General features: G+C 52.8%; 1 protein-coding gene across 1 annotated transcript; it reads right to left on the reverse strand.

Annotated features, from left to right (window-relative positions):
• Window positions 1-290: 290 nt before the first annotated feature.
• TRIM25 (tripartite motif containing 25) lies at window positions 291-22,779 on the reverse strand. The gene is made up of 9 exons (XM_055328962.1): window positions 22,115-22,779; window positions 17,852-17,947; window positions 14,799-15,032; window positions 11,701-11,872; window positions 9,942-10,007; window positions 7,547-7,573; window positions 7,115-7,204; window positions 6,935-7,033; window positions 291-4,221 (listed from the first exon to the last, which is right to left on the reverse strand). Exons 1-9 carry the CDS (start codon window positions 22,694-22,696, stop codon window positions 3,692-3,694), a joined length of 1,896 nt encoding a protein of 631 aa, XP_055184937.1. The 5' UTR covers window positions 22,697-22,779; the 3' UTR covers window positions 291-3,691.
• Between the last annotated feature and the right edge of the window lie 926 nt (window positions 22,780-23,705).

Raw genomic sequence — 23,705 nt, forward strand, 5'->3', positions numbered from 1 at the left:
TTTTTTAGGAAAAAATATTTTATTTATTTGGGGGGATGGGGCATAAGCAGGGGGAGGAACAGAGGGAGGGGGACAAGCAGACACTGCTCTGAGCAGAGCCCAGGGTAGCACTGAATTTCATGACTCTGAGATCATGAGCTGAGCTGAAACCAAGAGTTGGACACTTAACCAACTAAGCCACCCAGGTGCCCACCCTCAACTCCATTTTAAATGAAGTTTCCTTTATTCAGTTTCTCAGCTCCCACGGTGTCTTCGTCTGGGATGCTATAACAAAAATACCAGAAACTGGATGGCTTAAATCACAAACTTTATTTCTCACAGTTCTGAAGGCTGGAAGATCCAGCCAAGATCCATTGTTGGTAGATTCAATGTCTGGTGAGGAACCACTTGCTGATTAAGACAGCCGTCTTCTTGCTATGTCCCCACATGGCACAAGGGGCGAGGGAGTTCTATGGAGGTCTCTTTATAAGGGTACTTAATCTCATTCATGAGGGCTTCACTTTTATGACCTAACCCACCCCCCCCATACCATTGCACTGGGGGCTAATTTTCAACATATAATCTTTGAAGCAATGCAAACACCTAGTCTATGGCACACGACCTCCCTCCGGCTCAAGAATTCGTGAAAACTTAAAAAAAAAAAAAATCATGAAGGACTCACAGAACTCAGAAAGTGCTATACTTTTTGCTGTGTGTAGACAATGCATACATACAATGTCTCCAACGCAAGAAAAAGTACCAGACACTGCTTTGTTACATTACAGCTTCCTAGGCACGTCAACCAGCCTTGGTGCTGGTAGTTCTTCTGGGTTTCAAAAGATCTGTGGTAATGACCCTAATCAGCTCTTAAACAATCAACTCCCTGGGCAGCCCGGGTAGCTTAGTGGTTTAGCGCTGCCTTTGGCCCAGGGCGTGATCCTGGAGACCTGGGATCGAGTACCACGAGTACCACGTTGGGCTCCCTGCATGGAGCCTGCTTGTCCCTCTGCCTGTGTCTCTGCCTCTCTCTCTGTGTGTCCCTCATGGATAGATAGGTAAAATCTTAAAAAGAAAGAATCGACTCCCTAAAAAAATTGTGAAATAACAGCTCAAATACTCCTAATTAACTAAAATCAATAGTGTGTTGGGTGGGGGTGGAGGAAGAATAAAGAGATTATGTCTCAATATTACAGATCACAGATCCATTTCAGAACAATTAAAGCAGACAGACCAGCCAGCCTTGAATAATACAAAAACCTGACCCTGACCTGATCATGCCAGAGTGACTGTCAGTCCCTGATACCCGGATCTAGGATAGTATTTTTATGTTTGTGTTCCTGGGGATTTCTGACTCTTCCCCAGGGTACCAGGGGGCATCTAGGAGGCATCTCCTCCATGATGGGATGGCAAGAGTAGGAAGCAGAGTCCTCCAACCTCCTCATCTGACTTACTTTGCAAAACAAGAAGTCAGATAAATACAAAGTTGCCCCAAACTCTGGGGTGGGCAGTGGGGAGGGAACACTGTCTCCCCAATGCAAATAGAATGGCTCGAGACAGCAAGGGTGCACTCCTCCATTTACAACTCCAGAGTGCCCTGTACAGAGCTCAGCATGGGTTACCTACTTGCCTCTTTTAGAAACAGAGGCAACCCTGCTTCCCTGTCCCGAGCTGTATGATCTCCAGGGACGAGCACTCTGTGAGTCTCAGGTGTGCATAAGGAGGCCACAGCAGGACCCTTGGATTCGCCTTCAGCATTCCCCTCCTCTAACCCCATTCCCCAAGTAGGAATTGGCTTCAGACAGGACTTTTGTTTCAGAAGATCAATAAAGATGCTTCTGACCTGGGCCAAAAGCAGAGAAGAATCACTAAAGAACTCTCCTTCCCAGTATCAAGGGAAGAAAGCTTTTTAAAAACCACATCTCAGCTACTGCAGGGATCTCTTCCCTACAAAGATGATCTCCCTCCCAAGGAAGTCAAAGTCCTTGCTGGGAGACAATCCAGACGAACACACCTGTCAGGAATTTCCAGTGCTCTGGGCCTGAGTGAAGTGCCCTGGAATTCCAGCACAAGGTCAGAGATGTGTTAAATTCTCAAATATTCATAGAAGAGGTCTGGGGTCCCCACGTCCCCAATGGTGACCTCTTCTTTATATCACAAAGAGCCTGATCTGAGCTCCCCTCTTAGGAAAGTCCAGAGCAGGATTCATTTCACCAGCAAGAGGCTAAATTCCTCCCACTCTTGGATTGGGAATTTATGTCCTGACAACATCAGGACATAAGGAGCTCGGGGAATTCGGCAATCCATGCCCTCCTTCCCCTTCGTGGGCTACGGTTCTTTTCACTGCAGAGAAACACTGCAGGAAAGTCATCCCCTTCTGCTTGGGCCCTGGAGCGTGTTCCCTCCCTGGCCCGGAAAGTCTCCGTGCCCCTTGTCCTGGTCAATCCCCACATCTGGAATTAGCTCAAAGGAGGAAAAGAGAAGGGGCCAGAGCCAGTGACGGGCATCTGACTCCCACGAAGGCCAGCACTGGGTGTGCAGCCCATGGCCAGGGGTAAACAGGAACGTTGCCATTTCCCTGGGATTTGCCAGAAGGCACTTCTGGCCCTAGGTAGTCACCCCAGCAGGTGAGCTCACATGGTCCCCAAGGCTGTCCCAGTGACCTGTCCACACGATTGTAGGCACTTGACTGCCAGCCATCGTGGTATCTACACCAGCCAGGAGAGGAGAGGCTCTCGCTGAGCACAGTTAGCAGCAAGGCAAGAGAACACTCCGGAGAGCAGGACCACCACACCTTGTCAACCCAGGGCAGCCCTCGCCCAGTAGAGTCCCTTGCCCCAATGCCTGAGCTTTGGGAAGAAGGCCTCCCACAAGGCTCTCTGGGTGCCGCCAGAGTATCTACCAAGGATAGGACTGGGAGGGGTTGCCATACGTGGGACCTGGGTCACCCTGATATTGAATCACAAATCCCACACAGGGGGATTCAGATCAGGGCTCAAAACCTTAGCCTGAAAAGTTTCCCATTGGATTCAACGTCCTAAAAACCATCCAAGGGGTGTCAGGTATGAGGAGAGGAAGCGAAGCAGGGCTATTTTCCAGTGGAGGGAGAGGACACACTTCTTCCAGAAACTGATCTGGGTGGAGACCCGCTATGGGTAGCTTAAGGATAGAAAATAACCAGGAACCTGAGCATACACCTGAACCCCCCACAGGTGGGGGATGAATAATATTGAAATTCAATTATTTTGGAATTTTTAAAAAAATCTATTGAGTTGAATAGCCCTATAGAGAGTAATCAAAAAAGCTAAGATCCAAAGGCTGCTCCGGAGAGCAAAGGAGCCTATACCACATGGCCTGAGAAAGAGTGTGCAGTGGCTACAGATTCCCTCCAAGAGGAAAGGGTGCTAATGATTTTACTCCCCAAAGCCCCCTCCACCTGCCAGTAGCCAGGGACCTAGCAGAACAAGGGGGAGGAGGTTTCCCTGCCCTGATGGGCACCAGGAGGTGGCCGTGATTCCTGGCCCATAGTGCAATCACCCCACCTCTTCCCCTGGTCAGATCGCTCCTCTTACCCCAACCCCCTAACCCTAGCTTTCCACAGGTCCTCTCCCACACTCCCAACCCTTGAGGAAATCTCAGGAAGCTCTCGGAGAGGTCCACTGGCAGCTCTGTCATCCCAGTCCCGGGCACCCAGAGGCCAGTGTCTGCGGCCTGCCTACTTGTAGGAGCAGATGGAGAGCATGGCCCCGGCAGAGAACACCCAGAAGGCTGGGTACAGAGCCTCAGTGAAGTCCACCCTGTACTTATACATCAGGTGGACCTTGTCAGAGACCCCAAAGAAGATGACGAAGCCATGGTCACAGTTGAGCAGCACGCCGACCCGTGTGGCCTTGGTGGAAGGCAGCGTTTTCTCTACATTGTTGTGCCAGGCAGAGATCTTGGTGTTGAACCACTCCACGCACCAGGAGGCACTGTTGCGGCCAAGCCGGCTCTCCGGGCCCTGGCGCAGCATGCTGCCATAGCAGATGCCCACCCCACAGAAGTTGTTCTTCTGCAGCTCCACCTCCCAGTAGTGGATCCCTTTCTTGTAGCAGTGCAGGCCCAGCACCTGGGAGCAGTATGTGAACCTCTTGGGATGTGGCTGGTAGTTCAGGGGTAAGTCTGCCACAGAAGCTACAGTGTAGTTCTCCAACAGAGCTACCTTGTTGTGGGCAGTGTTGTAGTCCAGGCTGAATTTCACAGCATCTAAGAAAGCATCACCCAAGGAATCGATTACAAGGAGCCCAAAGTGCTCTCACTTTTAAGCCTTTCCTAACTGGGAAAGGTTTTTAATCCATCCATCCATCCTTCCACCAATCCATCCATCTATCCATTCATCTACCCACCCATCCACCCATCATACACACATCCATCCATCCACTTTGTCCAGCCAGCCAGACATTTGTCCATCTGTCTCTCCATCTATCAGTCACCCAAGCTGTCTATTTATCCACCCAAGGCCATTTACTTAGCACCCGATTCTGGGCAAGATGCACAACTCTGACTAGACATGGTACCTGACCCCACAGAGTACACACTGCAACAAGCAAGACAAGCCCATCAATAACAACACGGTGAGACCGCACCCCACAGAATGGTTGCCTACACTGCTAGAGGGACAAGTGGCCCTACTTGAAGGGTGGGGAGGGTACAGGGAAACATATCGCTGTTTGATGAGGAAAATTAAACAGAAGCAAGTAGGGTAGGGAGAGGCTGTTCTGGACAGAGGGGATACTGAGAGCAAAGCTTGGGGTCACAATGATTGGTGGGCACGTGGTGGGACCAGGCAAGGCTGAGCACCTGGGAGAGAAGCCCTAGCAGGAGAAGAGAGACATGTCTGGGCCACATAGCTGAGAGCTAAAGAATCTAGACTCTACTTGGTGGGCAGCAGGGAGCCAAATGGCATTTGTAAACATAGCGATTACCTGAATATTCCTAGTTGGGACACCAGCACTGGCCTCCCCACCCTTCCTGCCACACTTTCAACCAGTTCCAGGAGATCTGAAGATGGAGCACAGCTGCTTGTTGTCCTGACTCTCCACCTCCTTCCTGGGACACACTCATCTCTGCCCCTCCCCTCCCAGGAGACCCTGGACTGTGGGAAACAGGTCCCAGGGCAGCAGGGCAGAGGGGAAATCCCTAGCCCGGGAACTTGGGAACCAAGAGGCCTGGAGTCTCCCCCCACCTGCCACTCCCTTGCTAGGTGGTTTAGGGCAAGATGCTTTTCATGGAGGCCGTAGGCTCCCCCTGGGCAAAATGAACGAACGGACAAGGGAAAATGTTCTCTAAGGCCCTGAGTTGCTAGAACTGCCTTCCCTTGCTCATGTGTCTGCTCCCAAGGAGCACAGGGCTCCAGAAACACAAGGGTCAGGGCACCACCAGCGGCTACGAGGCTCTGCCAGGCCTGGGTCTTGATGGGGGCAGGAAAGCAGGAAGTTCCGGGGAGGCAGGCCCTGAGAAAGCCGAGCCCCCTCGCCCCCCCACACCTGGCCCCCTGCAGCTGCGGAGGGAGCAGGGCCAGGGGCACGCTCCGTGGCGGAGTCTCGGCTACTGCGTGGACGAGGGTACGGGTGGCTGTTGAGCGAGGCTGCGGGTGCGGATGGGAAACAGAAAGAGCAAGCAGGAGGAGCCCAGAGCTGGGCCTGAGGACGCAACTCCAACCACTTCCAGTTGGTTGAGGGAGGCAAGCTCACAAAGGAGCTTAAGGAAGAGCACCAGAGCAGCATGGCGAGTATTCCCTTCTAGAATGATGAATGTTGCTGAGCTGCGCAGCCCAGCCAACTGAAGCTTTGGCTGCTTTTGCCCAGCCAAAGCAGCTTTAACATTTAGCTGCATGGGGCTGCCACTACCCGCAGCCAGAGCTGGCCTGGAGAGGAAGCAGGGTCAGAGGCCAGACTGCCGTGGGAGAATGAGGCCCGTGGCTCTGGCCCCCACAGCCCTGGGGGGCTTCCAGCAACATGGAGACTTACAGCTCCACCAGCAGGGTTTGGTCAAGCCTGGGGCGGGCAGGGCAGAGGGGGGGGTCTGACATGCAGCCACAGTTGAGGCCCAGCACTGGAGTCTCCCCTCCACACGGCTGTATTTTTCCAACTTCCCTCAATAGGATCACGGAGGAAATGAGACAACCACACAGCCTTCTGTGCTGGTCCCCTGCAGCCTGATCTTGCAGCACTGGCCCGGCGCCCAGGAATTTGTATTTTTAACCAGTATTCAGGTGAGAGGGAAGCAGACACAGAGCAGCAGCCAAGAAAGGCGGGCTGCCTTGGCTGCTTTTGTGTTCCTCTGTTTCGCTTTTGCTCTCGTGATGAGGAAAATTTAAACACGCTGTGGAGGGGCAGGCCCCAGGAGAGCCAGTGAGGGTGAAGAGGTGGGGATGGGAGGCCTAACTCAGAGCCTGAGTCCAGACAGAACAGGAGTAGCTGGCCTTGGGGTGGGTGCAGGAGGGGGCAGGTGGAGATGCAGGAGAGATGGCAGTAACAAGGGAAGGAGGGGCCCCTCTTCTCCATGAAGCGAGGGTGGTGGGGGACAGGGAGAAGACTGGCTATGGCAAGTGGGAAGGTTCTGGAATGGCAGAGGAGTCAGGAGAAAACTGGAACCAAGAGTACCGGCAGTGGGCCCCCAGCAATGCCTGAGGCACAGCAGGTGGGACCCCAGAGAAAGCGGGGAGCTGGGCTCACGCAGGGCTAGGGGTTCAGAGCACCATCTATGGAATCTGTGCTGGCGAGAAGCTGGGGAGGGGGGAGGCAGGTGCTGGTGGGACGGTGCCAGTCAGGCTGCGGCAGAGTGGAGGATAGGCCAGTCACCAGCAAGAAGGGGGACCAAGCTGGACCTCCCAGCGGAGGCGAAGGCAAAGTCATGCACAGAGCCACCCAGAGCCTGAGAGCCAACAGCATCACATCTCAGAGACAACACTACTCACACTCCAGGAGCTCGGGCCTGGACTTGAGTAAGAAGTTCTCCAGCACCTTGGCTTTGAGGGACACGAGGTTTGGCTGCTCGGAGGTGGCTTTGGCTCCAGCTGGGTGAGGACACAGACAGCCATTTTCAGAACAAAGTCCGCGTGGGCACCCCGCACTGCCCCTTGCCCGCAATAACTCACTCTCCAGGCCTTCTTGTTTGAGGTCCAGTAACTGCTCTGGGGCTCCGAAGGTGGGCATCTTGACAGACGAGGCTGAGGCAGAGGCAGTGGCTGCAGATGAGAAGGAGAAACATGACACTGAGCGATTAGATGGCCTGTCCTCCCTTCCACACTCATCTTCAGGAGCTACTTCCACAAACACACCTGGACAGCTGGCATGATACAGGTGAGCCCACCCAGGGCAACATTCACTATTCATCTCGCTCACATGTACTTGAGCTCACCCTCAACCTCAGGCCTCATCCCCACCCTGCCCCAAAGGAACATAATCCCAGAACTCGGGCTCCATCCCAGAGCCCCAATGCCAGAGGACAGCCTTCACGGCCTGCCAGCACTTAGCTCCACACATGAGCAATCTCCAGAAACAAAAAGATGCACAGGTACATAACCTACCAGGTTTCTTGGTTTTCTTTTCTTCTTCTGAAAAAGAAAATTTTCAGAATGAAGATCTTTGCAAGCACAGCCCAATGACACCTTCAAAATCCCATGAGAACCATTTGCATGAATGTGATCCACACAGATACTTTCACTGGGAATATATTTCACTAGGATATTTTCATTGGATGCAAGCACACAAATCAATGATGACAGAAACATGCATCAGTGGTTTCGGGGGTTGGGACCGATAATGAGGAGCATGAAGGAATTTTCTGGGGTAATTCTCTAACTTGATTTGGGTAAGGTGGCACACACATACACGTCTGTCAAAATTAACTGTACTCTAATTAAATTATACCTCTGTAAAATAAAAATACAAAAGAAAATATACCCCCAAAAAAGAAAAAAAGATGGAAAAGGGAGTCAGCAAAGAAAGGTGCTTGCCGAGTACCACAAGAGTCTTTAAAAACTGTCTGGAGGGATCCCTGGGTGGCGCAGCAGTTTGGTGCCTGCCTTTGGCCCAGGGCGCGATCCTGGAGACCCGGGATCGAATCCCACGTCGGGCTCCCGGTGCATGGAGCCTGCTTCTCCCTCTCTCCCTCTGCCTGTGTCTCTGCCTCTGTGTGTGTGTGACTATCATAAATAAATAAAAATTTATAAAAACTGTCTGGAGAGGGATGCCTGGGTGGCTCAGTGGTTGAGCACCTGCCTTCAGCCCCAGGCATGATCCTGGAGTCCCAGGATCAAGTCCCACATCAGACTCTCTGCATGGAGCCTGCTTCTCCCTCTGCCTGTGTCTCTGCCTCTCTCTGCCTCTCTCTCTCTCTCTCTCTCTCTCTCCCCCTTTGTGTCTCATGAATAAATAAAATCTTTAAAATAAAAAAAAAACTATCTGGACTATGCACCTATGAAAACTGAATTTAGCTAAAGCAAAGACTCTCAAAGTGTACCTCCCCACCACCCAGCAGCATCAGCACTGCTGGGCAATCTGTAGGAAATGCAAACTCTTGGATCCCACCCATGACCCTGATGAATCTGAAAGTCTGCGGGTGGGGCCCAGCGATCTGTGTTTTACAAACCCCTGGTAAGTCTGAAACATATTCGAGTCTACTGGAGCTAGAGGATTTCGGGTTCCTTCTGCCACCTTCCCCACCCCTAGAATGAAAAGGGGTGTTTTGGCTCTTATCCCTGCCTGCCTGCAGGGCACTTCACGTGGTGGACATGCCCGGCTCTCTTCTATCATTCTCCACCTCCCCGCCAGCCCCCATTCAGCCCCACATGACCCCGTGTCCCCCTTCCTCCCACTCCTGAGTCCTGTTTCCAGATGCTGTCTTCACACTGGCCCCATCTCCCTCTCTCCCGCCCACTCCCGCAGGACCACCATCTCCAGAGGGCCCCCTCCCAGGTCATCGCAGTTGCTCCGAGTCCCGTCTACACTGTGACTGGTCCACTCCTTCCCTGCCCGTTGCCCCATGGCAGCCCGTGGCCAGCATCCACAGCTCACTCCTGCCAGAGTGGCGCTGTGATCTGGGGCAGGGGCAAGAAATTCTGCTGGGGGCAGGGGTGGTGCTCTGAGAAGGACACAGGGGCACTGCATTGGTTCTATTTTTCCTTTTCCCTTGGTCACGCCAAGTGTCCTTCCACATCTGCCCACTGAGCTGGGGGCTCCCCACTCCACCCATACCCAGCACCCAGGCCCTGGCTCTATTCTGTTCTAATAGCACGTGCCTTCTCACCGTGGTGGTGATATGCCCCCAAGCGGGCCAAAATGGATTTTTGGTAGAAGGTGAAAAAAATCTTATTCTTTATATGTATAAAAGCATAGTCTATAAATAGACATACTGCATATGCACGGTATTAAAATTTCATGGGTGGGGGCGATTAGGAAAATAATGTCTTCAGTGGCTGGGGGGGGGCAGGGGGCAGTAAGGGAAAGACAATCAAGGGAGGAAGGTCAGGAAGTGCCCTGCCAGCAGAAGCACAGGATGACTCAAGACAGAACAGCTCTGAGCTCCGTGAGGGGCAGCCACCTTGGCTCTCTCGGGGACCATCGCCAGGCTCCTCCCGGGATGGGGACCAGGGGGGACGACTCTGTCTAAGGACCAAAACTTGGGTGTTGGCAAATATTTCTCAAGACAAGCGGGCTTTGGTAACCTTGCTGGCCCAGGCCACCTGCAGAGCCAGTGCTGATGGGCCAGTCCTGCTGAGCACCCCAGGGGAGCTCTCACCACAGCCCCTCCAGCTCCTACTCAGTGGCCCATGGCCAAATGCATCTCCAGAGGCACTCGCCCCCCTCCCCCAGCAATTTGGGCCAGGCTGGTGGGAGCAGCCATGCCTGTAAGGGTCTCGGCTGGAGCCCCGGCTGGCCACAGCCGTGCTGCGCCCCAGGAACAGCAGCAGAGTTACTTACTTGGGAGCTTTTTCGCAAAATGTATGGGTTTGTGCGTGGATGCTGAGCCATGCTCTCCAGGTTTCCCTGTGCCAAAGAAGAAGGCATTAGTTTATGCAGCTCCTCTGAAGGCACCCTCCGGGCCAGCTTGGCTAGGGCCGGGAGAAGAGAGGCTTCACAAAGGCAATTTCCAGTGACTTTCCCCATCCAATCATTTACAAGAGCTAGAAACAAGGTGACACGAAGACAAGTTTGTTGTGTCCTTCATTTCTCTGGCTTAAAATATAGCGGGGGTCAAGTGTTTTCTCTGCCAGTGCCCCCACTCCATGACCTCTAAAGCCTCTCTGAGGTTTAATTTCTTCCAATGTCAACAGGACATTGCCCTGCTTGTGGCAATGAGGCCAATAAGCCTGGTATGCAGTGCTAGTTCCTCGCCCTCCAGTTTTTCCGTCAACCCTCCTCCCCCAGACTAGCAATCACCGATGTAGCAGGAAAATAAATATGCATGGCCAACTCATCCACAGTTTTACCCTCTATACAGAGTGTGCCACACCTGTCTCAGAGGCCCTTCTGCAAGGACACTCAGCTAGCCAAGCTGAAATGCAAGCCCACCCCCTGGGTTATGCAGTAAGATTAACTGTGTGCAAGGCTCAGTCCCTGGCAGAGGGGAGAGAGTATTGAATGAAAAACAGACTGAGCCCCGCCCTCACAGAAACTGCAATCTAGTGGGGGAAGAACAAAATGACAGAAAAGCAAAGGCTCCCAAAGGAAGATAAAGATCCTGGGACCTAGTCTGAGGAGTGGGAGTGGTGGTAACAGGGAAGGTTTGCTGAGAAATACAATGTTTCACCCAATCTCTGAAAAGTGAGAGGAGTGAACTGGTGAGGATGGTGGAGTCTGAGCCTTCTAGGCAGTGGGAAGAGCATGTACAAACGCCCTGTGGTAGGAAGTTTAGCATATGTGAGGAACTGAATGCAGAGACATGTGTGGGACAAGGGGGCACTTCAGGACTGGTGAAGTGCACAGGGCCTGACCAGGCAGGGTCCTGTAGAACACTGTCAAGAGCGTGGTCTGAAATCTAAAAGCAATGGAAACTCTCTTAACAGGGTGAGGGAAGAAAGTCCCAGGAGATCAGATTTGCATCCTAAAAAGCTCTCTGGTCGCAACAGGCATGGATACGGAAGGATTATTTAGAAAGCTGCCACAGGTGGTGGCAAGAGAAAGCAGGCAAGTGGTGGCTGGCAGGGGGACCAGTGGACTGAGTCAGGAGATATTTAAGTAAAATCTTAAATAAAATCTTAAAAAAAAAAGGGGGGGGGCAGCCCGGGTGGCCCAGCAGTTTAGCGCTGAATTCAGCCCAGGGCGTGATCCTGGAGAACCAGGATCGAGTCCCACGTCGGGCTCCCTGCATGGAGCCTGCTTCTCCCTCTGCCTGTGTCTCTGCCTCTCTCTGTGTGTCTCATGAGTAAATAAATAAAATCTTTAGGAAAAAAAAGCCATCTGAGCAAGCCTCAAGATCACAGACAAAAAGAGCCTGTCCAGAAAGTCCCATTGTTAGCATCAAGCCCCCCAGAAATGTTTTACGCAGGATGGCTACAACCCAGGATGTTTCCCCACCACCTCCCTCCCAGATGGAGGGAGGGGGCAGATGTCTCAGGACCCCTGAAATTCAAGCCCCTGTGCTCTGAATCAAGACCCTCTCCCCGACACCAAAACACTGAGGGGACCCAACCCATTTCAGGGGTCCCAGGAGGGGAGCATGGTGGTTGCTAATGGTTACCTGAGCTGGTGGGTTCCTCAGCCTTCTGGTCCTGGGACTGCCTGATATAGTGTTTTAGCTTCTCTTTGAGATTTGAGGTGCCCTGACAGATACCCTTTATCAGCTCCTGATTCAGGTCCACTTTGGGGACGTAGAGTGGCTTTGTTGAGATTCCTTGCAGTTTTTTCGCTTTCTGAAACAAGCCAAGGAGTTAGTTCAGGCAGCTCCAGGGAAGCCAGGGCCGAGCTCCGGCTTTATGAACATCACGAGGAGCTTCCCTATGCCCACGTGTGCTCAGTCCAATCAGCCTTCTCAAATTACAGGCCAGAGGTTGCTGGAGGCTAATGTGTCACTTTTGGTCACAGCTCTCTGGATGGGGACAGGCCCTCAGAGATCAGTCACCTACCATGAGAGACACTAAAGTCCACAAACAAGTGTTCAAAAAAAAAAAAAAGAAAGAAAGAAAGAAAAGAAAAAGGAAATAACAAGCATCCTGCCAGGAACTCTGCCAATTAATGGCAGGGACAAAGTTGGGACACAATCTGCTGAGCCCCATGGATAATGTTCCCCCCTCCTCCAGCTGTGGCGGGCCAAGTAAGGAGGTGCAGGACCATGTCCGGCCCTCAAGGACCAGTTCTGAACACACCTTCTAAAACTGGACAGGGATGACTTGGGGGGCCCAGGTTCGGCCAGGGCATATGCAGGGAAAAGGAAGGAATGTACCAAAGGTCCCAAACCTTGAGATAAAGTTGGGTCATACAGCATTAAGAGGCTCTAAAGAGGGACTCAGAATCATTCTCAAAGAGCTGCAGGCAGCCACTCCAACAAACAGGAAGGAATACGGAGATGAAAATCAGTGGTGCCCAGCCCAGGCATAGAGAGAAGTCCATGCAGGGAGAAGAGGAGGTTCCCAGTCACTCCTGTACTCTCCCCAGGACCTAAACAAGGAATCTGGTCCCCTGAGGCGTTGTCACCCCATCAATGGGGCTCACCAGAACATGCGCTGCGTGCCAGGAGAAGGGGGCAGTGATGAGGGATGGGCTTCCCGAAGGAGCAGGCGGTCTGAACGGACATGACTACAAGCACATCTAAAAGCACACCACCCAGTGCTAGAGCAGAGGCAGCGTGACCTGCTCCATCACCAGTAATGGCAGGATAACAAGATCTGAGGAAGATGGGGGGAAGCTGGGGTGGCCCTGTAAAAAAAACAGGATATACTAGGCAGAGGAAGTCGCCCTGGAGTTCCCATCCAAAGCCCAGTGTGTCTGGGGAACGATGAATGCTGTGCGGTGCTTATAGCACAGAGCATGGGCTGGGGGCGGGTGGCAAGAGAGGAGGCTGCTGGCAAAGACAGGATCTGGTCACTGAGGGCCTTTAGAAAGACACCTCCAGGGTCCATGGGGAGGAGGGGCGGAGGCATATGCAGTAGGCAGCGTTCTAAGGTGGCCCCCAAGATGCCCACCTGGCCTGGGGGTACACACCCCGTATAATCTGCTCCCCCTTCCCCATGACCTGGAGTACGGGTGGGACAGTGAATACGGCAGGATATCACTCCTGTGGTTCAGTTACCACCAAGCCTGGGAAAACTGAATGAATACTGCAGATGTAAAGAAGATCCCCAATCTGTTGGTTTTGAGTTCATCAGAAAGGTGAGTATCCTGGGTGGGCCTGATTTCACCAGGTCAGAGCCATTAAAAGGGATCAGGCTTATAAGAAAGAATGGAATCTTGCTGGGACACCTGGGTAGCTCAGCGGTTGAGCGTCTGCCTTCAGATCAGGGTGTGATCCCGGAATCCAAGATCGAGTCCTGCATCAGGCTCCCCGCAGGGAGCCTGGTTCTCTCTCTGCCTGTGTCTCTGCCTCTCTCTGTGTGTCTCTTATGAACGAATAAATAAATATTTTTTAAAAAAAGAATGGAATCTTGCCATTTACAATGACATGGATGGAGCTAAAGAGTATCATGCTCAGCAAAATAAGTCAGAAAAAGACAAACACCATGATTTCTGTCATATGTGGCAATTTAAGAAACAAAAGGAGCAAAGGGTAAAAGAATAGAGAGAGACACACACAAAGCCAAGAAACAGATTCTTAACTCTGAGAACTGGTGCTTACTGGAGGGGAGGGGGGTGCAGGGTTGGGGGAACGAGATGGGGGTTGGGAGTACACTTATCATGATGGGCACTGAGTAATGTAGAGAATTGTTGAATCTGAATCTGTTGAATCTGTTGTACACCTGAAACTAACATAACACTGTATGTTAACTATATACTGGAATTAATTTTTTTTTTAAAAGCGGGGGGCATCTGGGTGGCTCAGTGGTTGAGCCAGATGCTTTTGGCTCAGGGTGGGATCCCAGGGTCCCGGGGATCATCAAGTCCCATCAGGTTCCCTGTGAGGAGCCTGCTTCTTCCTCTGCCTATGTCTCTGCCTCTCTCTGTGTCTCTCATGAATAAATAAATAAAATTTTTTTTAAAAAGAGGGGTACCTAGCGGGCTCAGTGGTAGACCATGACTCTTGATCTCAGGGTCATGAGTTCAAGCCCCACATTGGGTGTGGAGCCTACTTTTAAAAAAGAGAGACAGAGAGAGGAGAGAGAAAGAGAAAGACCAATAACCTAAGGAGAAGAAAAAAAAAGGGACCAGGCTTTCCTGGAGGGAGAAATTCTCTGCTGGCTTTGAAGAAGTAAGTAGCTGCCATGCCAGGAACCGGGAGGAGGACACTCGGCAAGGAGCTGCAGCAGCCTCTGATAACCAGGAGCAGGCCTCAGCCAGCCAGGGAGAGAGCAGGGACCTCGGGCCCGCACCCCAGGAACTGAATTCTGCCAACAACCCCATGAGCCCTTGGCTCCAAAACGTATGCAGCCCAGCCAACACTCAGATTGCAAGCCTCTAGGCCACGTCCCGACCCCTGGGCCACAGAAAGCATGAGGTGACAAAGAAATGCCTGTACAAACCACTAAGTTTGTGGCAGGTAGTCCTGCAGCACAGGAACCGGGTACAGTGCGCGCTCGGGGCCGCTTCCGATGACCACTTACAGCCACACCTCATCAGGCCCCGCTGCACTGTCAACAGCATGCAGGCAGGCGGAGAGGGCATTCCAGTGTCTTCATCGAGACCTACCTCCAGAAACTCAAACTCGTCTCGCTTGATCAGGGCAAGTTCAACTTCCTCCTTCAGAGTCTGGATCTCACTCTTCTTCTTGAGGAGGATCTGGTAAATGTTGCCCAACTTGGTACTGACCCTCTTCTCCTCTTCCCTTATCTTCTGTATTGAGATGGCCTCTGCGCCATCGATGAGCGCCTTGATTTCCATGCATTCCTGTCTAAGCTGCTTCATCTTCTGACTTGCAGTCTCCTAATGGGGCCAAGACACAGGGGCATCCATCAGATAGGCAAGAAAGTTAAGCCTGTGGTACCAAGTGTTGTGAGATGAGGAGCACCAGGAAGTCTTAGCTGTACTTCATGTGAGGACAAATGGGCACAATGGCTTTACATGGGAATTTGGCTACTAGTATCTAGGGAATCTGAATCTGCTCATACCTGATCCAGGGAATATTCTCTAGAAAAACACTCAGATGAGGTGCTTGGGAGGCTCAGTCGGTTAAACATCTGCCTTCAGCTCAGGTCATGATCCCGGGGTCCTGGAATGGAGCCCCAAGTCGGGCTTCCTGCTCAGCTGGGAGGCTGCTTCTCCCTCTCCCTCTGCCCCTTCTCTCATGCTTTTACTCGCTCACTCTCTCTCTCTCAAATGAATAAATTTAAAATTTTTTTTAAAAATTTTAAAAATAAAAACCTGGGCAGCCCGGGTGGCTCAGCGGTTTAGCGTCACCTTCAGCCCCCAGGGTGTGATCCTGGAGTCCCAGAATCGAATCCCACATTGGGCTCCCTGCATGGAGCCTGCTTCTCCCTCTGCCTGTGTCTCTGCCTCTCTCTCTGTGTGTGTGTGTGTGTGTCTCTCATGAATAAATAAAATAAAACCAATCAATCAATTAATTAATTAATTGAATTAAAAAAATAAAAACCTGCCCCAGAGATAGACACAAGAATGCTCCTAAGCAGCATTGTTTGAATTATCAGGACCCTGGGAACAACCAAATGTCTAGCAATAAGACACAAATCTGAAAATTATTCATGGGATAGACTATTAAATAATAATGAAAACTAATGAACTGGGGCAATGCACAAATTTCCATGAGGGAAAAGACAACCTGCAGAAGACAACATACAGCATGATGCCCTTTAATGCTTAGGAACAAACAGAATGGCTTTCTTTCAATAAGAGAACACCCCTGGGGTTTACAAAGGCACATGGCTGCCCTGTCACAGACTATATTCCCAGCCTCCCCTGCAGCTAGACTCGGCTAAGGTACTAAGCTAGCCCCAGTGCAACATAAGCAGAAGTGGTGTGTGCAACACTCTTCTTCCCTGTCCCCTCTTTTGCAGGCTAGAACGAAGACGTGATGGCCACCCAGCTTCAGCCAGGGGTGAGATAACCCCCTGCAGTAGTCAGGTAAGAAGAAAAGACTCTGGGCACCTGGGTCACTCAGTGGTTGAGCATCTGCCTTTGGCTCAGGTCATGATCCCGGGGTTCTGGGATCGAGTCCCGCATCAGGCTCCCTGCAGGGAGCCTGCTTCTCCCTCTGCTTATGTCTCTGCCCCTCTCACTGTGTCTCTCATGAATAAATAAATAAAAGTCTTTAAGAAAAAAAAAGGAGAAGAAGAAGAAAAGATTCTGAGTCCTGTCCTGTCCATATGGACAGAGACATCTCGCTAGTCTGGGTGGCTCAGATCTGCCAAAGGGAACAAAGGAAACTTCTATCTTATCTAAGCCTCTGAATTTGGAGGAGGGAGGGAGGTAATCTCTGTTAGCAGGTTAGCTGACCCCCTCCAACCAGTACAGGTACTTTCCTGTACATGCCTTCATGTAGGCCGCACAGCCACCTCTGGGAAAAAGATGTGATTCCATTGTGCAGCTGGGCTCAGAGATCTGCCCACAGGAGCCAAGTATCACAGGTAAATTAAGGTAGGAATCTTTTTTTTCTTTTTTTTTTAAATTTGTTTTTTTTTTTAATTTATTTATGATAGTCACACACAGAGAGAGGCAGAGACATAGGCAGAGGGAGAAGCAGGCTCCATCCACCAGGAGCCCGACGTGGGATTCGATCCCGGGTCTCCAGGATCGCGCCCTGGGCCAAAGGAAGGTGCCAAACCGCTGCGCCACCCAGGGATCCCCTAAGGTGGGAATCTTGAGATGAAGTTATCCTGGATTACCCAGGTGAGCCCTAAATCCAATGACATGTCCTTATTAGAGATAGAAGAAAAGACACAGAGGGAGGAGAAGGCCATGTGAAGACAGAGGCCAGGGCTGGAGTCACTCCAGCCACAAGCCTAGGAATGCCTGAGCCACTGGAAGCTGGAAGAGGCAGGAAGGATTCTTCCCTAGAACCAGGAAGTGTGGCCCTGTCTTTGCTTTTGAACTTCTGGCCTCCAGAACCATGAGAGAACACATTTCTGTCCTGGTAAACTGAGTTTGTGGTAATTTGTTACGATAGCCCTAGACCTACATTTTTGCTTCCTGTTTTTTTTCCCATTTAAATCATAACCACTTTTTATATTAGCACTTTTTTCTCACAATCTCTTTTTTTTAAGATTTTATTTATTTATTTGACAGAGAGAGAGAGGAAGAGAGTGAGTACACAAGCAGGGGGAATGGCAGGGAGAGGAGGAGAGAGAAGTAGGCTCCCCACAGAACAGGGAGCCTGATGCAGGACTCAATCCCAGGATCCTGGGATCATAATCCAAGCTGAAGGCAGATGCTTAACTGACTGACCCACCCAGGAGCCCCTCACAATCTCTTTCTTTTAAGTAAGTTCTACACTCAACATGGGGCTCGAACTCACAACCTTAAGATCAAGAGTCCCATGCTCTACCAACCAAGCCAGCCAGGCGCCCCTATATTACTACTGTATAGCCCTAATTTTTAGGGATTGCCCCTGTCCTCCCTGCACCACAGTCAGGGCTTGTAGACAGTTTCCAGTTTAGGTCTACAAAAGATCTTTTCAGGGACATAGCTTTCTGGATGTCTTGCAAGGTGATGCCTATTCCCGACCCTGTGTGTGAAACCGACTGGAGCCCCCAGGGTCGTGGCTGGCGGTGGAGAGCCCCGTCACTCACCTGCACATCCTGCTGCCTGGTTCTCACGTCCTCGAGTGCCCTGGATGCACCACTGATCTGATCGTATATGACAGTCAGCTTATGCTTCAGCTTGGTCTGCAGAGAAAAGCACCAGCATGAGAAACCACCTCAACCAGCCCCCAACAGCAGGGATTGCCCCCAGAATCTATCCCACAGAGCCTTCCGCCAACCCAAGTCTTGCCTGCCTTTAGCTCTTTGAAGTATTCTCGTATTTATTGCCTCCTTTCAGACTTCTACAGGGACAGTACAAGAAAGAAGTTGAGCATAGAACCTGGAGACAGACAGACCAGGGTGCCAGTCCCCAGTTCCCAGCTGTCCAAGCACCTCTCACCTGTGTCCTTGGCCAAGAAAGAGATACAAATGTTTCTACCTCACAGGGCCAGTGGAGGATTAACAGAAACAATGTAAGAACTCAGCACAGTAGCACAGTGCCTGGATTTTAGTAAGGATAAACGAAATGTCAACCTGGATTATTAGGAGCCTCTTTGTTAGCACCCATTTTACCGAGGACGAAACAGAGGCAAGAAGGCCTGCACGGGGGCTGAGCTCACAAAGCCAAGAACGAGCAGGGACGGTTCATTCCATGATGGTACATGAGGTCGTTGGGGCCCACCCTCCCCCTATAAACAACCAGAAAAGCAAACTTATTGGGAAGAAAAATCTGCTTAACGACAATGGGGAGCTAACCAAACAGGGAAGGATGGCAGCCAAGATCTAGGGGGAGCAAATCCAGAGAAATCAGCCTGGCGTCTGGAGTGGTTCTCCCAGAGCCACCTGCCATTCTGGAAGACAGCTGAAAGAACCACTGTCAACCACAGGGAAGCAGAGGGACAGGAGTCAAAGTCCAAGGCTCTGGGGCGGGGACCTCCACAGGCTACAGGCTGGGAATAAGGATGAGCAAGCAGTAGGCCAGCTAACCATCAGCTCAGTCCCTAAAACTGAACTAAGGTGACTCAAAATCGCTAAGTCCCTAGCCACCTCCAGGAACCAGAGCCAATTATGCATGAAGGAAGATAATATCATCCAAGGCCTCTTAGCATTTCTATAAATTTTCAGAATCAATCTTGGAGCGTCCTACCTCCCTGCTAAGGTGAAAAACGGGGGCACAGAAACGGGAAGGAAAAAAACCCAGCGCCATAATTATAGTGACTAGAGTTTCTTTCTTTTTTTTTTTTTTTTTTTTTTTTTTTTTTTTTTGACTAGAGTTTCTTATATCTGCACCAGGAGCCAGGCATTGTTCTAGTGCTTTACAGGCATTAACTGATCAAAAACTAAGAACGACACTATAATGTGGGAGTTACTTGTCTTCTATAAATTGGGACATTGAAAAACAGAGTAATTAAGTGGCTTGCCTGAGGTCACATTTCTGTTAACTAGCGTTACAAGGTCCTGGCGTTATAATGAAAGCACTGAGTACACTAGAAATGTCAAGAAAAAACATTTACTTCCCCTAATGAGCTGGCTCAACATCCTCCAGCCTCGCCTCCACTTTCCTGCCTCTCCCACTCAACTAAGATATTCAGGCCTAAATCTGACCTTGAATCTGGATTTGAACAACCCAACGACAGTCACACGGAAGGGCTGGAGGCAGAGACCAAGGCCACACTAATTTGTCCCTGAAAGCCCAACATACTGATGATGTTTCAGATTCAACCTGCGTGACAATGCCCTTTGACCCAACCTCTTACAGTGGCCAAGATAAACAGTGGGCTGAAGGCAGAAGGCCAGGCCAAGGCAGATCCTGACTCACGGGTCTCAGAGCTAGAAAAGAACTCAGAACACCCAGGCCTGTCAACTGTTCCACCTCCAAAAGCCACTCTCTGCAGTACACCCCAAAACTCTATGGTTTGGAAAATTGTTTCCACCACTAATGAAATGCATATGGCAATCCCCTGATGGCAGAGAGAGGGGCCAACATGGCTCCAGACAAAAGAAAGTGGCCCAAGGATTTTGAGAGGCACAACAATCTCCTCATTGAGGGTAGAGAATATTTTGAAGTTCTGAGGTTCTGCTCATATATTGGGGACTTGAGTCCTCCAAGAGGATGTAGGAAGCGCCAGAGTCCTGAGTCTGCCCTACACCAGTAGCCAAGCCAAGCCAGCCACTAAAGGATGGGGCACTGACCAATGAGACTGGTTCTGTCCCAGTAGTGAACAGCAGCAGGGCTAGAAGGGGAGGCCGATCAAAGGACTTTGCAGGCCAGGACAATGGTGAGGCCTGGGGAGGTGGCAAGGCCAGGCCTGTTACAAGGATTACAAAGCCAAGCACGTACGGATGCAGGCCCAAGAGGCTGAGAGAGAGCTGTAGCTCCAGGCCAGGCTGAGAAGAACCCTCCTGACCCTACTTGCCTTCTGACTTCATGGATAAGAACTTCTAGAAGAGCCTTTTGGCAGGAGCCATCATGGGTCCTCAAGGATAGGCCCATGCACCCTGAGGCAAAGAAGAAATGGGCAGCCTGATACCTGCTCCCCCCAGCAAGTTCTCTTCCACCCCAGCTGCACAGAAAGTACACCTGCAGCACTTAGGCAGTACTTGCCCAGCAAGGAAGCAGTCAGAATTCAAACCCAGGCGTCAACACCAAGCCCAGGTCAGAGCCCAGGTCAACCAGCCAACCTGCCTGACATGGGGGCCTGCCTACAAAGCACTTTCCACACAGCTCATCCCTCCAGAGCCTCCTGACCGCCCTCGCAGATTGGGAGGGAAGGCTACTACCCCATTTTACAGATGAGGAAGCTGAGGCTCAGAAAATTGCAGTGACTTGCCCCAAACCATAGTTGATATGGGGCAGAATGCAGCTCCTGGCTTGAAAAGTGACACAGGTTCTTTAAGGCAGCCGGTGGAGACCCAGGTGGCCATGCCTGACCTGGTCATGCCTCAGAGGTCAACTCTCAGGCCATGTCTTGAGGTCTGGTCTCTGAGACTCAGGGAAGAAGTTCTGAGGGCCCCAGCTCAGACAGAGAAGCAGACCAGGCCCGGGAATGGCTATGGTTGCACAGGAACAAGACCTGGCCCCTGGTCCTGGCACACCCCCTCCACCCGCACCCCAAACCTCTGCCAGGCCTCCTATCTCCTTCGACAATAGGACAGTCCTTATTCTCCATGACAGGGCCGAGAGACTTAAAGGCAATCAGGCTATGCTGTGGAGCTCATGCTGATATAAAAAAGGTGGTCCGATTACACCTTGTCAGCCCCTGCCTTGAGTCCATAAGGGGAAATTATGATTTACCCCAAACCACTAAAACCATCACAGACCTGGAAGGCTCCTTTAGGAGCCACCTGGTCCCACCTCCTCAATTTACTGATGAGCACTCAGGCCCCGGGGACCAATGGTGTGCTCGTAAAGTCTCACAGCCAGGCTGGAGGGAACTGTGGTGCAAGAGTCTGGCGCTGCCTGTGGGGGGTCTCCAGAGAGATCTGGCATTTGCCCACGGTTCTGCTCATCATGATCCTCCCTGGTCACTAGAACTCTCGGGGATCCCTGGGTGGCGCAGCGGTTTGGCGCCTGCCTTTGGCCCAGGATGCAATCCTGGAGACCCGGGATCGAATCCCAGGTGGGGCTCCCGGTGCATGAAGCCTGCTTCTCCCTCTGCCTGTGTCTCTGCCTCTGTGTGTGTGTGTGACTATCATAAATAAATAAAAATTAAAAAAAAAAAAGAACTCTCTGCCTACCGAAGCTTTTTGGTTCACATGACCTCAAGCCTCCAGGAATGTCCCATGCTCCAGGAATGTCCCAAACTCGGGTATCGGGCTGGTCATGGGGAAAAGTGGCAAACTCTAGAGTCGAACCGGGGAGGGGTCCCAATGCCTGCTCCACCACTCACGGGGTTAGTTTAGGCTAAATTAACCTCTCTGGATCTTCCGTTTCCTCAACTGCAGGATGAACCCAATTAGATCCACCTCTTGGATGCTGCCACGATCTCCCGAGGTAACCTCCAGGGCTCCTATTTGATATTGGAAAGCCTCTACCAAACGCCGTCAGCCAAGGACTAGGCTTAAGGCGAGCCACATCAGCTGTCTTCCGCGGTCCCCTCTGTGCCGCAGGGGCCCGCGGAGGGTGGACCACGGATGACAGAGGAGGCCTGTATGTTCTCCTTGCCCTGCCTGGGTGGTCAGGCCCAGCAAGGCCCATCTTCCCACCCCAGGTGCGATGCCGCGATGCGCACGGCGGCTCCCTCGCCCCGCCCGCCCAGCAGGCCCCAGGCGGCCTCCCTGGGCCCTCCCGCGCCACCCCCCACCCCGCACCTCCAGGTCGGCGCTGGCCTGGCTCAGGGACGCAGGCGAGCAGGCCTTGTGCTCTATCAGGCAGATGTAGCAGATGCACTCGTCATGCTGGGGGCAGAAGAAGTCCCGCAGCCGGTTGTGCTCGGCGCACTTGCGGCGCAGCAGGTCCTTGACGGGCGGCTGCAGCTGGTGGTCCTGGAAGGCGGGGCTGTCGAGGTGCGGCTGCAGGTGCTCCTGGCAGAAGGAGGCCATGCACACCATGCACGTCTTGACGGCGGGCGCCTTCAGGCAGTGGTCGCAGGCCACCTGGCCGGTCTTGGCCGGGGCCGCGGGCGTCCCGCCGTCGGGGGGCTGGGGCGCCGCGCCCGCCTGCAGGAGCTGCTCCACCACGGCGCACAGCACCGTGTTCTTGCGCAGCTGCGGCCGCGCCTGGTAGACGGCGCGACACTGCGGGCACAGGTACGGCGGGCCCTGGGCGGCCCAGGTCTCGTCCAGGCACGCGCCGCAGAAGTTGTGGCCGCACGGGGTGGTGACCGGCCCCTTGAAGGGCTCCAGGCAGATGGAGCACGACAGCTCCTCGGCCAGGGGCACCAGCTCGGCCATGGCGCTCGGCGGCCGGACGGGACGCGCTGGGACGCGCTGGGACGCGCTGGCTTGGGGCGACTCTGGCGCCCCACCCCCCAGGCGTTTCGAGGAAACGAAACCGAGCGAGCGGCAGGGCGGGCCCGCGGCGCCTCAGGAAGTCACGTGGGGCGGGGCGGGGCGGGGCGGGGGTCCCGGGGCGCCGGCGCGGCCGTCGGGCTCCCGGTCTGGGGCGCCCCCCCGCGGCGGTCTCTACCCGAGGCCGCCCCCGCCCCAGCCGCGGAGCGAGCCTGCCCTGCACGCGAGGGGCCGCGGGGCGCAGCCTGAGCCGCCCTGCAGAGCTCCCCGAGCTGCGCTCCCGCTGGGAGCCCCGGCCAGGCTGTCCCCGCACTGGGCTAGCGCCCGAGGGCCGGGCAGGGAGGGTGCCCCTCTCCCTCCCGATTTTATTTATTTATTCATGAGAGACACAGGCCGACGGAGAAGCAGGCTCCACGCTGGGAGCCCGACGTGGGACTCGATCCCGGGCCTCCAGGATCACGCCCCGGGCTGCAGGCGGCGCTGAACCGCTACGCCACCCGGGCTGCCCTCTCCCTCCCTCTCTAACCCCTTCCTGGGGCTCTTGGGTGGCTCAGGTCGTGATCCCCGGGGTCCTGGCATCGAGTGCCCCATCGGGCCTGGCAGGGAGCCTGCTTCTCTCTCTGCCTATGTCTCTGCCTCTGGGTCTCTCATGCATAAATAATAAAAATAAAAATATTTTTTTAAAGATTTATTTATTTATTTATGATAGACAGGGGTGGGGGCAGAGACAGGAGGAGGGAGAAGCAGGCTCCATGCCGGGAGCCCGACGCGGGACTCGATCCCGGGACTCCAGGATTGCGCCTCGGGCCAAAGGCAGGCGCCAAACCACTGAGCCACCCAGGGATCCCCAATAAAAATATTTTTAAAAAGAAAAAAAAAGGGCAGCCCCGGTGGTGCAGCGGTTTAGCGCCGCCTGCAGCTCAGGGCGTGATCCTGGAGACCCTGGATCGGG

This window comes from Nyctereutes procyonoides, unplaced genomic scaffold (assembly GCF_905146905.1).
Source record: "Nyctereutes procyonoides isolate TBG_1078 unplaced genomic scaffold, NYPRO_anot_genome, whole genome shotgun sequence".
NCBI classification, from domain to species: domain Eukaryota; kingdom Metazoa; phylum Chordata; class Mammalia; order Carnivora; family Canidae; genus Nyctereutes; species Nyctereutes procyonoides.